Source organism: Phacochoerus africanus, chromosome 2 (genome assembly GCF_016906955.1).
Source record: "Phacochoerus africanus isolate WHEZ1 chromosome 2, ROS_Pafr_v1, whole genome shotgun sequence".
NCBI classification, from domain to species: Eukaryota; Metazoa; Chordata; class Mammalia; order Artiodactyla; family Suidae; genus Phacochoerus; species Phacochoerus africanus.
The window spans coordinates 103,914,935-103,932,230 of NC_062545.1; the positions used below are offsets into that span (position 1 = coordinate 103,914,935).

Sequence of the window (17,296 nt, forward strand, 5' to 3'; positions counted from 1 at the left end):
CCTGCCCCCTGAAAGAGCTCCATGGCCCAGAAACACCAGAGCAAGCACTGCCTGGCCGTGGGAAGTCTGCATCTATTGCAGTGTGGTCCTGCCAGTTCCAGCTGGCCTGGCTCCATTGTCTATCAGTGGCCAGGCTAGCTGATCCCACCCTCGGGAGGTGCTGCACTCCCGGGGAGCAGCACCCATCACTGCCAGCCCCTTGGAAGAGCTCCGTGTCTCAGAAACACCAGAGCAAGCTCTGTCCAGTCACAGGAAGTCTGCATCCATTGTGGTGAGGACCTGCCAGTACTTCCTGCCCTTGGGAAGTTCTCGTTTGCTTCAGAGTGACCCTGTGAGCCCTTCCTCCCTTCAGGAAACACTGTCTCAAGACCAGCCAACACTGCCAGCCCTCAGGAAACACTCCACATCAGTGCCAGGGCAAACCCTGCCCAGCCATGGGGAGTATACCTCCAACAAGAAAAAGAAAATAACAAGCAAGACAAAGAAACTCAGAAACCACTCCCAGTTAAACCAAGGAGAACTCACCTAAAGCAGTCAACAATGAAACAGATCTCTGCAGTCTGACAGATGTGGAGTTCAAAAGGGAGATAATGAAAATACTGAAGGAATCAAGAGAAGATATGAATAGTAATGCAGACTCCCTCAGAAAGGAACTAGAAAATATAAGGAGGAGCCAAGAAAAACTAGGAAATTCAGAGATACAAACTGAGCTAAGGGCAGTAAAAACCAGAATGAATAATGCAGAAGAACGAATTAGTGATGTGGAAGATAGAATAATGGAAATTACCCAAACAGGAGAGCAGACAGAAAACCAAATGAAAAAACATGAAAGTAATATAAGAGACCTATGAGATAATATAAAGTGGGCCAATCTACACATACTAGGAATTCCAGAAGGAGTAAAAAAAAAGATAAGGGGATGGAAAATATATTTGAAGAAATTATCATTGGAAACTTCCCAAATCTAAAGGATACTGATTTCAAGATTCAGGAAGCACAGGGGGCCCCAAACAAGTTGAACCCAAATAGACACACACCCAGACACATTATAATAAAAATGGCAAAAGTTAAAGAGAGGATCCTAAAGGCAGCAAGAGAAAAGAAAAGTATCACTTATAAGGGAACCCCCATAAGGCTATCAGCTGATATCTCTACAGAAACTCTACAGGCCAGGAGGGAATGGCAAGAGGTATTTAAAGTGCCTCTTTAAAAAATATGCAACCTAGAATACTCTATCCAGCAAGAATATCGTTTAAAATAGAAGGGGAAATAAAATTTTTTTCCAACAAACAAAAGCTAAAAGAATACAGCAACAAAAAACCCATTCTAAAAGATCCATTCTAAAAAAACCCATTCTTAAAGGGCTTCTATGAATGAAAAAAAAAAAAAAAAAAACAGAGGAAGAACTAGGGATGGAGGAAACCACAATCAGAGAGCAGTCACTCAAATAAGCCAGCATACAGATCTAATCACGAACAGGTTTAAAACAAAATAAAATTAAAAAGAAAAAAAAGAGACATCAATGTCATAAAATGTGGGCAAGGGAAGTAAGGAAATAAATAGCTTCTTTTTTAATTTTCTTTTTTTTTTAATTTTAGTATGGTAATGAAGTGTTTGAACCTACAGGACTATCAGGATAAAACACACAAATATAGGAAGGGGTTACCATACTTAAAAAACAGGGCAACCAAAACCAAACATTACATTCGCAAAAATGAAAAGAAAAACACTCAAGCAGAAAATAATTGGAGACCACCCAACCAAACAAAAAAAAAAAAAAGGAGAATCATAGAATCAACTAGAAAATGAGGTTTAAAAATGGCAGTAAATAATCATCTATCAATTATCACCTTAATGTCAATGGACTGAATGCTCTAAAGGACATAGAGTGGCTGAGTGGATAAAAAACCAAAAAACTTTAATCTGCTGCCTACAAGAAACTAACCTTAGGACAAAGGACACATATAGATTGAAAGTGAGGGGGTGGGAAAAAATATTTCATGCCAGTGGACATGACAGGAAAGCAGGAGTTGCAATACTCATATCAGACAAAATAGACTTTAAAACAAAAGACATAAAGACAAAGAAAGACACTACTTAATGATTAAGGGATCCATTCAAGAAGAGGATATTACTATCATCAACAAATATGCCCCAAATATAGAAGCACCCAGATACATACAACAAATATTAACAGACATAAAGGGAGAAATTGATGGAAATACAATCATAGTAGGAGATTTAATACCCTACTCACACCAATGGACAAATCCTCTAGACAGAAAACCAATAAAGCAACAGATATTCTAAAGGAAACAATATAAAAGTTAGACTTAATTGACATCTTCAGGGCACTACATCCAAAAAAATCAGAATACATATTCTTCTCAAGTGCATATGTAACATTATCAAGAATTGATCACATTATTGGGACACAAAGCTAACCTCAGTAAATTTAGGAGCATAGAAATTATTTCAAGTATCTTCTCTGACCACAATGGTATGAAACTAGAAATCAACTATAGGAAAAGAAATGAGAAAAAAATTCTAATACATGGAGACTAAAAAATATGCTACTAAAAAAACAATGGGTCAATGAGGAAATCAAGAAGGAAAATAAGAAGTACCTTGAGACAAATGATAATGAAGACACATCCACTCAAAATCTATGGGGTGCTGCAAAAGCAGTGCTCAGAGGGAAATTCATAGCAATAGAGGCCTTCCTCAAAAAAGAAGAAAGATCTCAAATTGACAACTTAACCCACCACCTAAATGAATTAGAAAAAGAAGAACATAAAATACCTAAAATCAGCAGAAGGAAGGACATTATAAAGATCAAAGAAGAAATCAATAAAATAGAGATTCAAAAAACAATAGAGAAAATTAATAAAACTAAGAGCTGGTTCTTTGAAAAGGTGAACAAAATGGACTCATTAAGAAGAGGAGAGAAAGAACCCAAATAAAAAAAAATTAGAAATGAAAAGGAGAAATCACAACAGATACTGCAGAAATAGAAAAAAAAAACATAAGAGAATACTATGAAGAACTATATGCCAACAAATTTGACAATCCGGAAGAAATGGACAACTTTCTAGAATCTTACCAAAACTGAATCAAGAAGAAATGGACCAACTGAACAGACAAATCACTAGAAATGAAATTGAATACATCATAAAAACACTCCCTACAAATAAAAGCCCAGGAGCAGATGGCTTCACAGGTGAATTCTACCAAACATACAAAGAGGATCTGATGCCCATCCTCCTTAAACTTTTTCAAAAGGTTGAGGAAGAAGGAATACTCCCAAAGACATTCTATGATGCCACCATCACCCTAATTCCAAAACCAGACAACGACCACCAGAAAAGTAAACTATCAGCCAATATCTTTAATGAATATAGATGCAAAAATTCACAACAAAATTTTAGCCAAGCAAATCCAACACCATATCAAAAAGATCATACATCATGACCAGGTGGGGTTCATTCCAGGTTCACAAGGATGATTCAACATATGCAAATCAATCAATGTCATGTACCACATTAACAAAAGAAAAGTCAAAAACCATATGATCATTTCAATAGATGCAGAAAAAGCATTTGACAAAGTCCAACATCCATTTATGATAAAAATTCTTGGCAAAATGGGTATAGAGGGGACATTCCTGAACATAATCAAAGCCTTTTATGACAAACCCACAGCAAATATAATACTCAATGGAGAAAAATTGAAAGCCTTCTCACCCAAATCTGGAACAAGACAGGGATGCCCACTCTCACTACTGCTATTCAACATAGTTTTGGAAGTCCTAGCCACAGCAATTAGACAAACAAAAGAAATAAAATCATCCAAATAGGAAAAGAAGAGATAAAACTGTCACTGTATGCAGACAATATGATACTATACATGGAAAACCCTAAAGATTCAACCAAAAGACTACTTGAACTAATTAACAAATTCATCAAAGTAGCAGGATATAAGATTAACATTCAGAAATTAGTCAATTTTCTGTATATTAACAATGAAATTTAGAAAAGGAATATAAAAAACACAATACCTTTTAAAATTGCACCCCCAAAAATCCCATAGCTGGGAATACACCTGACCAAGGAAGCAAAGGACCTATATGCTGAGAACTATAAAACATTAATCAAGGAAATTAAAGATATAAAGAAATGGAAAGATATTCCATGCTCCTGGGTTGGAAAAATTAATATTGTAAAAATGGCCATACTACCCAAAGCAATCTACAGATTCAATGCAATCCCTATCAAATTACCCATGACATTTTTCACAGAACTAGAACAAACAATCCAAAAATTTCATATGGAACCACAAAAGACCCAGAATTGCCAAAGCAATCCTGGGAGAGCATAACCTCCCAGACTGCAAGAAATATTACAAAGCCACAGTCATCGAAACAGTGTGGTACTGGTAATAAAACAGACAGATAGACCAATGGAACGGAATAGAGAGCCCAGAAATAAACCCAGACACCTATGTTCAATTAATCTTTGACAAGGGAGGCAAGAGCATAAAATGGGAAAAAGAAAGTCTATTCAGCAAGCATTGCTGGGAAACCTGGACAGCTGCATGCAAAGCAGTGAAGCTAGAACACACCCTCACACCATTCCAAAAAAAAAAAAACACCTCAAAATGGCTGAAATACTTAAATATAAGACAAGACACCATCAAACTCCTAGAAGAAAAGAGAGGCAAAATATTTTCTGACATCAACCTCATGAATATTTTCTTAGGTCAGTCTCCCAAGGCAACAGAAATAACAGCAAAAATAAACCAATGGGACCTAATCAAACTGACAAGATTTTGCACAGCAAAGGAAACCAAAAAGAAAACAAAAAGACAACTTACAGAATGGGAGAAAATAATTTCAAATGATGCAACTGACAAGGGCTTAATCTCTAGGATATAAAAGCAACTTATACAATGCAACAGCAAAAAAGTCAACTACCCAATAGAAAAATGGGCAAAAGACCTGAATAGACCATGCTCCAAGGAAAATATACAGATGGCCAACAAGCACATGAAAAAAATGCTCAACATCCCTGAATATTAGAGAATTACATATCAAAACTACCATGAGATACCACCTCACACCAGTCAAAATAGCCATCATTAATAAGTCCACAAATAACAAGTGCTTGAGGGGCTGTGGAGAAAAGGGAACACTCCTGCACTGCTGGTGGAAATGTAAACTGGTACATCCACTATGGAGAACAGTATTGAGGTACCTTAGAAGTTTATACAAAGAACTACCATATGACCCAGCAGTTCCACTCTTGGGCATATATCCCGACAAAACTTTCCTTTAAAAAGACACTTGCACCCACATGTTCACAGCAGCACTATTCACAATAGCCAAGACATGGAGACAACCCAAAAGTCCATTGACAGACAATTGGATTAGGAAGAAGTGGTAGTATATATACACAAGGGAATACTATTCAGCCATCAAAAAGAACAAAATAATGCCATTGGTAGCAACATGGATGGAACTAGAGATTCTCATACTGAGTAAAATAAGTCAGAAAGAGAAAGACAAATACCATATGATATCACTTATAGCTGGAATCTAATATACAGCACAAATGAACCTTTTCACAGAAAAGAAAATAATAGACTTGGAGAATAGACTTGTGGCTGCCCAGGGGGAGAGGAAGGAAGTGGGAGGGATTGGGAGCTTGGGGTTAACGGATGCAAACTATTGCTCTTGGAATGGATTTACAATTAGATCCTACTGTGTAGCATTGAGAACTATGTCTAGATACTTACATTGCAACACAACAATGGGAGGGAAAAGTATGTATACATGTATGTGTAACTTGGCCCCCATGCTGTACAGTGGAAAACATTAAAAAAAAAAAATAGTTGCAAAGCTAGAAACTGAATAAATGCTATGCATTTCATGGTAGGAGAATGTACTTAATATAGATTCACTTTGTGTTTAATTGGTTTAATTAGAATTCTTTATGTTGTAAAAGATAGACATCACTGTTGACCGGATTAATTTTCTTTTTTTAAATGACCTGTCTCTTATAATGGAGAAATCCATAGTCCAGATTGGCTTCATGCAAAATGACTTATTCTAATGTCACTAAGAATTCAATTTCTTTCCCCCTTTTCCTTAATTTGACAGTTTCAACTCCTTTCTCATGTTCTATATCATTTTCCACTGTGGCTATAACAAACTGCTGTAAAATTAGGCTCTTAAACAACACAAACTTTCAGATCCGGCATTGCTCTGGCTCTGGAGTAGGCCTGTGACTACAGCTCCAATTCGACCCTTAGCCTGGGAACTTCCTTATGCCACAGATGTGGCCCTAAAAAGACAAAAAGACAAAAAAAAGAAAAACAACAAAAAACACAACACACACTTACTATCTGGTGGTTCTGGAGGTCGGAAATCTGTAAATGGGTCTTTTACTGCTATAGTCAATGTATCCAGAGGGTTGTGATCCAACTAAAGTTGTTGGAGAGAGTCCCTTTCTTACTTTTTCCAGTGTCTAGAGCTGACCTCTAAATTGTAAGAGGATAAATTTGCATGGTTTTAACCCCTAAATTTGCCATATATGTTAATATATGTGTTGAATATAAATGCGTATATTTGTGTATGTATATGTGGGTGTATATATATATATTATACAGGGCTAACATCAAAGTATTGCTAGGCCTTTATTCCTTCTTCAGGATCCAGGGGAGAATCTGATTTTTGGCTTCTTTAGCTTTCAGAGACCACATTCCTGGGCCCATGATCACTTCCAGGGATGCCATTAGCATTCCTTGTTCTGACCACTTGCTCTTTTCCTCATGTTTCCTTCTCTATGTTTTTAGGCTTTCCTCTTCTATTTTCTAGGAACCCTTACGGTGACAATGGGCTCACTGGGGTAATCCAGGATAATCTCCCTGACTCATGATCCTTAATTTTATCACATCTGAAAACCTATTTTTCCATGTAAGATGATGTGTCCACGGGTTCCAGGGATTAGGGTGTGGGCATCTTTGGAGGGGAGAGGAGGGAAATTAGTCTGCCTATCACTGGTTTATCTTATGGTTCTGATGGAAGCTCCAAGATTTCTCCTAAATTAGTATCTTCATTAAAATTATATATTTTCACAATATAGAGGGAAGAGAGGTTTCTCCTAGTCATACCCCTGTGAGAGACAGAGAGCTTCTTATTCCTAGAAGCCTCAGAAATAACTTCTTTACTCTGACTGGCTGATGGGCTCAGCTTTGAATTTATCATCTTGATTAGGGAGATAGGCTGCTCTACTAAAGGGACTTAGGATCCACTTCCTCAGCTTTTTAATTGAGGATTAGTAGCAAAATGTGAGACTCGTTACCAAAATAAGGAAGAATGCATTCTGAGCAAAAACAAAAACAACCAAGAAATGTTGTCCAAAATACTTCCCTTCACACCTTCGAAGTAAATTAATCCAAGACAATGACCATATCTAAATGGTGAGTTATTCCCTTCTCATAGTCACATGATTTGATTTTCAGTATAGCCAAAGTCATAGCCTACACATGTACCATTGGATTAGATGTTATTGTTTTGACAAATAAATTCCTCAATCATGTTATAGAAAGTGTCTTTTAAAGTCAGATTATGATATTGGCAATAGAATAGAAATAGATTAAGATCATTAATTTTCTGAATTAATTCCATCTTAATCCTGAATAAGGATAAGAAATACAGTGCCATAATGGAAATCCTAAAAAGGATTTTTAATTTTAGTCATTCATTTAGGCTAATCTCAGCAAATCAGTGTTCTAGATGACCCCTTCTCCAAAAACACACATAACTTAGGGTCCATGTGGTTTGATAAGATAGAGGTATTGATTCATTTGCCTTTAGAGTATAAAAGTGTGCTGGGTATCTGTATATTTTATCACCAGATTAAATCCCAGAAATGAATTCTCAGTGCCAAATATCATAAAGACTGTGTGAAGAGGATTATTATACTAAACTATATCCTATGACCCCCATTTCTCTCTTACTCCCTGATCTTTTGGTTTCCTTTTTTTTTTTTTTTTTTTTTCCTTGTTAAGGAGGCTGGGTGGTAAGTGGGCCTCACATTTCTGAGATGAAAAATGAGGAGGTGCTGTGTTTCCCAAGTGAAAATGACCATGCTGTGAATTAGAAAATATTGGAGCTGTTTCCAAGAAAAAATACTAAAATCAAGCTGGAGTCATCTCTCTAAGAAAAAAGAAGTCACACTGGGAAAGCGAGGACAAGCAACTTCTCCAATTGCTTGGGGAAGCCAGTGTGAAACCCAGTGGGTATCTAAGATGATGAGAATTTGGTGATCTTTTTCAAAGTGTATTGGTTGGTGGGCAGATGTCCTGGAAGACTCAGGGCATAGGAGTCAGGGACCATAGCGAAGAGTAACTTAATCACTATTCTGTGTTAGACTGAGCAGTGTCCATTTATGTGGATTTGAACAACATGGACCATTTTTTTCAACCATTGGATTCCTACCCTCCCACTCTCTGTGGATATTCTTTTATTGAAAAGAGAACAGAGGACTTTATCACTCCCTCAGGAAGAGGTTACAACTCTTCCCTCATACTGTGCTTCCTAAACCAGTTCTTTCCATTGTTTTTGGCAGAGAGCATGCTTGAACTCATTTTGTGCATCTAACAAAAGCTAAAAATGACTCCTAAGGAAAAAAGAGCATGAGCACAAAAGTCGATCATTTTTCATGAAGTTTCAGGATATTCATGAACTCCCTGAAATTTGTTAGCAGGGACCTCCAAGGAAGACTCAATAGACCCAGTTAAGGATCCTTGTTCTAGATCCTAAACCTGAATCCCCAGAGACCTCATCTTCAGCCAAGGGAAGCTTGAAGTATTTTGAGAAATGTGGTGAGGGTGGAAAGAAGCAAAGAGTTTCATTCCATTCTAAAAGATCCAGCCATCCAAGCTACTTTTGGAGGTTTTGATCTGGAAATCACAGGTACTACTTATTTTACCTTTTTTCAAGGCAAGAAGGGATGGCCATGACTAATGATCTAGAGATACTCTTATCTAGTTCTAGTGTTATAGGATTTTACCTGTTGATGATATTTATCCTGTATTTTTGTGCTTTTCCCCACTTCTTTTATCTAGATATTCACATTTTCTCCACTCAGAAACTAGTGACTGTGAGAGGGTAGCAAGAAAACATGGGGAAGAGATAGAAATAATGATTAGACAGTGTAATACAGTGGGGAATGGGGGAACCTGCAGCTCAACATCCCCTTAAAATGCAGCACTTTTACCAGAGCGGCATTAATCATCCTCTGTGGCCAAGTTCATTCCTTTGTAAATCCCTTGTTCAGCAAAAAAACATTGGCATGTGTAGTATTCTAAGTCCTAGGCTAGATCTGTGAGAAGTGTAAAGACGAATGACATATAAACCTTCTCAAAGGAGTTTGGGGTCCTGCCATAAAGATAAGACGTACAAAGAAAGCTTAAAGCAGTTTCCTGAGAGGTCGCCACTGTTCACCCTTCCTAAATTTCCTGCTCTGTGTGTGTGTGTGTGTGTGTGTGTGTGTTTACTTCATTTCATGTCCAAGGGACTGGAGAAGTTTCTCCCCCAGCACATCCTCATTACATGGGCGATAGTATTTATCACAATATTTTATAAGTATCTACATATGCCTCTCTCCCAACAGATCAGGAATCCCTTGAGGACAGAGGCTGTGCCTTATTAAACCTCACATCTATATTTTCTGGGAGCTAACAGGGTACCTGGGACATGGTAAATGCTTTAAAATTCGTTGAATAAAGCATCGAATCCCTTCTAGAGAAGAGAGCCCAGAGATGAAATAAGACTTCCTACAAAAAGAGGACCCTATGTTATGTCAGAAATAGTGGTCTGGCATTAGTCGTTATATTTCTGGACCTCAGTGTCCTGCCTGTCCTGACACAGGTTTGGATTAGGTGATTCTTCCAGACGAAAAATTCTATTTTTAAATAGTGCTGAGAGCAGAGAGGGAAATAAACACCCTGCCCATCTGACCCAGGCTAAATACCTGCCTAGGTTTAATAGTCGAAAATAAATTTCCCAAAGACAGAGTATCAAAAGAGAGAGCCACACACCCTCCCAGCCGCTCAAGGATATTCGCTAGATCCATTGACAAAAGTGACTTCCCACGCTTTGCCCACAGAGGGCATCCCTGCTCATTGATATGTAGACCAGGCTAACACAGCTGCTGCTGGAAGCCTCCTCCGACCGCTTTTTTTTTTTTTTTTTTTTTTTTTCCTTCTCCGGCATCTCTCTGCCCCCACCCCCTTTCCACCCGTTTCCAGTGGAATCTTTGCCTGATCCAGTTCGTTTCCCTCCGGTCTCCACATTTTCCCTTCCAGCCCTCTACTCCTCCGGATCAATGGATAGTACAGCTCCAACTTCCAGCTCATACACCGCTGGCGGACACCCCAGTAACAAGTGAGAGCGCTTCACCCCGAAGCAGCCCAACGACCTCCCCCCGCCTCCCCGGGCCTATCCTCCCTCAGTCCCCTCGGCTCTTGGAGGAAAAAAAGAAAGAAAAAAAAAAAAAGAAAGAAAGAAACAAAACCGAACAGCATCCTCAGCTTTTGCACACGGCTTTTTCTCTTCAACTTTACCCAGCCAAGGACAGGGAACCAGCTTCCACTCTTTGATGCACAGCCCAGCCACAGGATTGCTTTCCGTCTCCTCTTGGTCCCTCCTGGATATTCTGTTTATTGATGATTCGCAGGCTCCGCGGTGGAGAGCTCTCTTCCCTCCTCTTGCTCCCTGCTTCCCTGAGTTAGTTTTCTGAGATTTTACTGGGGCTCAGGATTTCTTGGACCGAATGGAACTTTTTGCTGCCGCTTTTTGCTGCTGATTCTGTCAGTGGACGAGAAAAAAGGCTTCGGAGGCAGAAGAGGCGCAGGGGAGGTGGAGAAAGAGGTGGAGGAAGAGGACGAGGAGGAGGAGGAGGAGGAAGCTGAAGGGGCTCGGCGCGTGTGTGTGCATGTGTGCATGCGTGTGTGAGTGCATGTCTGTGAGTGCTGCCGCTGCCCAGGACCCCCGGCCCCGAAGGTGTTGGCTGAAATATGGAGAATAGTCTTGGATGTGTTTGGGTACCCAAGCTGGCTTTTGTACTCTTCGGAGCTACCCTGCTCAGCGCACATCTCCAAGTCACCGGTAAGAGGTTCTTTCCTTTCTTCTCATCGCCCGCCCCCTAACCCCCTTTCCTTCTCTTTCTTATTTCCTTTGGTGAGTAGTAGAATTGGGGGAGAGGGAGAAAGAGCAAGATGTTCTACGCTTGCTTGCCCTGTCCCCCATTTCCTCCTTGATGATAAAATATGGGAAGACTTTTCCCCCCCCCAGGGGGGCGGAGGATGTTGGAGGCTGGGGAAAGGGACACCCTTCCCTTTTTAGCAAATCTGGTGCTTCCTGCACCTTGCTTTTGCAAATACTTGCGTTGGCTTTGAGAGCTGACGGGCTGGAGCAGGGAGGCGGCAGGTGATGGGGATGTCGTTGAAAGGAATTGGGTTGGATCCTTAGAGCCTCGGAAAGCTACCAAAGAGAGGAATTGGAGGAGGTCATGGAGGGGGCTTTGAGGGAGTCTGTGCGGAATGCAGATGGTGGGGCTGTCGTTTGTGATTGTATGCACCTCTGGTTTGGCTTTTTAATCTTGCTGTTTGAGAAATCCAGAAAGGGACCGCTAATGTGTTTTGGTACTTCAGAGGAGGGGATGGTGGTGCGAAAGAGGTGCAGAGTTACCAGGAGGAAGGAGGCGTGTTTTATTTTATGGTATTTTTTAACGATGAATGCAGTTCTTAAGCTAAGTCTTCAAATATCTCCAGGACACTTCCAAACTCCAGATGATTGATATTCTGGAGAACCAGCCCCACCGGCCCTGACACTTGGCAAGCCGCGGTTCCTAATTAAAAATGGCAAAACTGTCGGGGCACTGGATTGGATTACAGCAGGAAAAAGAGGGATCTGAGGGCTGCTGAAGGCTGCTGCAGTCTCTGAATATTGAGCTGGAGGTTTCGATGGACCAAAGAATTAAAAAAAAATAAAAAGCAAAATGTATCATTATAATGTCCACTGTTTTGCCGGCCTCACCACAAGTGTGGATGGACATTGGGGTACAGGGAGCGGCCCGGCGGGAAAGGGAGGGGGGCGGGGAGCAGCCGGCTGAGCATTCAGATCCCTTCGGAAACGACCTTTCCCTAAATCCCCAAGAAAAGGACCCACCGGCTGGGGCCAGGCATTGGATGGGAGCGCCCCAACCTGAGCCAGGAATGAATGTAAATCATGACCAAGCCCCCAACCTCTGGGAACTCAAAGCTCCAGCTCTCTTGTTCCTGTTAAGTGCTGCACGGCCCAGGGTTGCAAACACCAGCAGAGTATGAGCCTCTCTGGTTACTAAGGATTCAGAGGTCTCGGAGCTAGCACGAGGCTCCTCAAATCCTGACACAGGAGCAGAAATCTTCGCATCCATACAAACCCGACTCCTCACCTCTCTGTGGCCAGACAGAGCGAGCGAGCACGAGCCAGGGAGAGGAGTGTGTGCGTGTGTGTGTGCGCGCGCATATGGGTGCACGCGCACAAGCATTGGGGCTCAGCAGCCTGTGCTCTCTCCCTCCCTCCCTCTCAGGCCGGTCTCCTCCTCCCAGGCTCTTCTCCTGGAGCTTTGTCCTCAGCGAACACTCCCTGCGGATGGTGGGCGGGGCATGGGGCTATCCCCGCAGGAAGAAATAGGTGTCTTTTTAGAAATTTCCTCTTGCTCCTGCAGACACTAGATGCTGTGGTGAGGATCACTTTCCTTCTGCACAGAAGACTGACTTTCGCTCTTGTGCAGTTTGGGAGACTGCCAAAGAGAGAGGGGAAGTTCAGAGGGGCATCCTCACTGGGTAGAAAGTCTACAGGGCCCAGCCTGAAGTGGGTCCGATGAAAATATTACATTAAACAAGGAAAGTGTGCAAAAATTGACAGTGACTTTTGGTTTGTTTGTTTGTTTGTTTTTTAGTTACACTAAAATATTTTAAAGTCCTTTCCAAATGTCTTTGGTGAAGTGTGGGGATAAATGAGGGGAGATGGATTTATTTATGTTTTACCAATATCTACATTAAATACCTCCCTTCCCACTTATTTAACTTTCCTGTCTAGAGAGCTAGGACCATATACTGTTTTATTTTAATTAACTCCTCAATGGCCAAGTCTGTGATTGCAAGACAGACAAAAATATACAAGGGATATGCCTGTGGATAGGCTTATGGATCTAAATCTTTAAGCTTATTTCTATTTCTAAATTCGTTTCTGTTAATTGCAAATGTGATTTTCTTTGCAGTCCCAGGAAAGTGGATGGTGCAGTTTCAAGATACTGCTAATTCAACTTACTCTGATCTTTGCCCCTTAATCTGTTCCTCCTCTTTCAATAGCAATTTCCCCTCTTCAGGGACATGGCAGAGAACTGATGGTGAAGAAAGCACAGTTCACTCCATGAAAGGACCAGTAGGAGGTGCCCTTAATAAGGCCAAGTGTCTAGTTTACTGGCAGTGAAATTCCCATTCAGCAGGATGTTTTTAAAGACTTTGTTGATTGGGTGACAAAGGATTATGGAGACTAGCACAATAGCACTGGGTATTTTCTGCTTTTTAGATAAAAGTCTGGAGCTGCTGTAGATTTTTGTGAAGTTGTTATGACATAACAAAAGGTGTCCCTGAACAGTGTGGGCATAGGATATGGACTTGATGCTGGAGGAGGAGGCTGATGGCTTTTTAGTTGGCTTTTTCAAGGTACCATCTACTCTGTTTGACTCGAGCCACAAGCAAAGCACTAAGTCCTGGGATCTCAGACGAGCTGAAAATTTTACATGCTAGATGTTAATGAATGAAGTAGCATGTTAATAGCAATAACATACATGTTAATTTTAATTAATTTTCATACATATATTTGGGTTACTTTCTATTGAAAGATAATCAATGTGAGTTTATGTCGTTGGGACGTGGTGAAATGCAGCTTGCTACCTCCCCTCTCTTCTCTCTCTCATAAACCCCCCCAGCCCCAACCCAAGGCAACTCTGATGCCCCCATCTGGGTTTTTCTGTTGAGCATGGCAAGACCTGAGGGCATCCAGGCAGCCTGGATGTCCACTCCTCTGTGTGTGCTGCAGTATAAATCACTGGGGACCTGTCACAGCATCCATTTCCCACACAGCAGCCGTTGCCCTCTGAGTTATGAAGCATGTGAAACAGCCACCACATGTGTTATATGTGAATATATTAGGCTTAGTGCATTTGCTTTAATGCTCTTAAGAGCTGGGCTGGCTTGAGCTGCTGATAGGCTTTTTTTTTTTTTTTTTCCTGGGGCGAGATTTATAACTTCCCAGTGTGTATGACTTACGTTTATTCTCTGGCAAGTTAACCTCTCAGCAAACTTCCCTATTGTTTTCCTTGAAGTGGAAGAGCTTTAATCCTGCCCAAATTCCTGAATGAAGCCTGCTGGAAGTTTCTTCCAGAGTACGAGGAATTTACAGGAATGTATGATTTTCTCAGCCAATGGCAAGCTCGACAAGGGATTTGAGGAGGTGATTTTTGGATGGAAGGAGATATTTTTACTTATGTCTAGAGAAGGAAAAGGATGATACTTCATTTTCCAAGGGAATCTCAGCCTTCTAGTTATCCTGATAAACATCTTTTATGAGAGGAAATATTTATTCTTCTCTGGCTTACATTTCTTCTTTCATTCATCCAATCACTGAAATTCACTGAAATGCCTGTGATTTGCTCATAGATTGTTTCCTGCTGTGTATAGTGGGGCCCATCTAATACTATCATTCGCCTTTGGAAACAGCTCTAATTTAAATCTTGACCTCCCAACGTGAACACTTTTTATCTTTAGGTGATGCTGCCTGTATGCATGTAGTGCTCAGTTTCTGAACAGAATATTTCTTTCCATGGAAGACTGGGCCCCAAGAGTACATTTTAAAGCAAATATTCTTGCTATTTTTTTGTAACATTTGTCATCTTAAATTTTGCTTGTGAATTTTTCTTCCTCACACTTCTACCAGGCAAAGTAATTACACTAGGAAAGAATGCATTTGTTTCCGGTATTTTTGTGTATTGAAACCCAATCATATGGTGGTCTAGTGGTTAGGAACTGGCACTTTTACACCTGTGGTCCAGGTTCAATCCTCCGGTCTGGGAACCGAGATCCCACATGAAGGCACTGCACATAGTGGCCAAAACCCCCCACAAAAACAAAAACAAAAACTCCAATCATAAACACACAAGGAAGTAAGGATTTCTACCTTCTATGCCACCTTCCCAAATGTATAACTTGGGGGTGAATTGAGATAATGGTAATTATATAAATATACTTTGGGAAACCATAGTGATTTCTCTAGTGAGTGAGCTTTCCCTATCTGGTTAGAGATCTTCCCACCATTCCATAGATATGGTCTATGGAAGTTCAGAAGCTTGCACCAAGTGAGAAACACATTGCTCTATTTTGATGTTTGTTAGGCAGCTCCCAGTTCATATGATAATTGCTGATGGAGTAATCTACCTCAGATGATAATCTCCTAGTTGGACTGTAGATGTAAATTTTGAGAAACCTTTCCTTTGCCTGAGTAAAGACAATAATGACATAAGCCTGCCAAGGATTATTTGAGTAAGTAACTAAAGATAAAGATGCCACTTGGTTTGGGACATCCTGTAATGACAATTCCTAAAGTGGAGTGATAAATACTATGCACATTTAAAATTCACAAAATGTAAACAGGGAATTTTCTTTTTCCTCCTCTGTTTCTTTATTTTGATGCTCTAGGGGAGGACTGAAGAATTTAAAGAATTGTCACAACAGTTATACTTTCATGAATCGTAGCCTGGGATCTCACTAACTCTTGATTGAAACACACCAAGCTAAATAGCAACACGATGTCCAATGAATTATTCTCCAGCCTGCCAGTGGGCTGCTTGTGTCTCTCCAGCCTGTATCTCCAGAATCTCAGCTCTAACCTGTAAACTTTATAGCATCCACATCCCCTCCCTTGAAGACAACTCAGGAAAGCCTTTCTCACTGGAATCCAGGGTCTTGATCCATGTAGTCTGTTTAACATGCTGTATTACACTTTGCAAAGTCATGGGGATTTGCCTCAAAAACACATTTTTAAGTTTTCATGAGTGTTTCTTTTGTGGAAAGTTAAACTAGACTCTAAAGACAGCTAAGTAGTACTTTTACTGTAGGATAATAAAAGTGGCCTCTTGGCCAGTATCTTTGAAGTTTCAGAGCTCATGGCTCATTAAGGACAGGCAGGTGTGAGAACTAGGGGGAGAATAAATTACGCCAGCCTTAGCATGATCCTTTTTTCAGGAGGGTGTTATCTATTTGGAACAATAGAAATTTAATTTTCTTCCAAGTTACTGCTTTTCAGAGATCAAAGCACTTCTTAATGGTGTTACAAAATCAGTAGCATGGCACTGACCCAAGAGCATTTAAGACATTTTCCTTCAAAACAAAACCTCAAGTAAAGCCAATGTTAAACTTGTCAATAAAAAAGGATGAACAATCCATATTATCCCCCCCATAGGCCAATTTAAAAAGTTCAATTTAAAATTTAGATAAAATGACATGTTAGATATGCCAAATGGGTAACAGCAAAAAAAAAAAAATATAAAATTACATATAAAAATACAAATTATTATACAACCTTTATAATTGTGTCTCACATGTATATTACACCCTCACTTAGTATTCTATGCTTTTGCTTCCTTCCACAGGAGACTGTTATTTCCTTTTACTTCTCTGTTCTAGCACTGTGTTTATACACAGAAATATAGGTCAGCTGATTGATGATCAAAATTACTGTAGTGCTTTAAACTTCTTTGACAAATTTCAGCCTGAAATTTCAACTCAACTGTTAAGTAAATACGTTTTTTTTGGGGGGAGGGGGTTGTTGGTTTAGAAATGCCTGAACTTATCAATGATATGGTTTAGAAATCAATATCAATATTGTGTATGATTGAATAGTCCCTCTTTTCATTGTTGATGGTAATCTGCCATCAACAGTGGGTATACTAGTACATGTTGCTTTTTTATGAATTATTAGAGACAAAATTATTCACAGCTTTCATTTCTTGGGGGAAAAGTTCAACCAGAAAACATACAAGTCATTCTGTATTTCTTGATCATATTTTTAAAATTTATTGCTATGACATAGGTGACCTAGGTGAGGAAGTTTCTCTTCTCTGCTAAATTCTGTAAGCCCAGTACCTATAACCTAGTTCTTATTTTCATAATGTTCTTTAGCTTA

General features: G+C 40.1%; 1 protein-coding gene across 1 annotated transcript in view; it reads left to right on the top strand.

Moving 5' to 3' along the window:
- The first annotated feature begins 11,062 nt into the window (after positions 1-11,062).
- Positions 11,063-17,296, top strand: part of DCC (DCC netrin 1 receptor) — a 1,209,032-nt gene continuing 1,202,798 nt past the window's right edge. Inside the window, exon 1 of the mRNA XM_047769428.1 lies at positions 11,063-11,173. Coding sequence (XP_047625384.1) covers positions 11,083-11,173 — 91 coding nt within the window. The 5' untranslated portion in view covers positions 11,063-11,082. The remainder of the gene's footprint in view (positions 11,174-17,296) is intronic.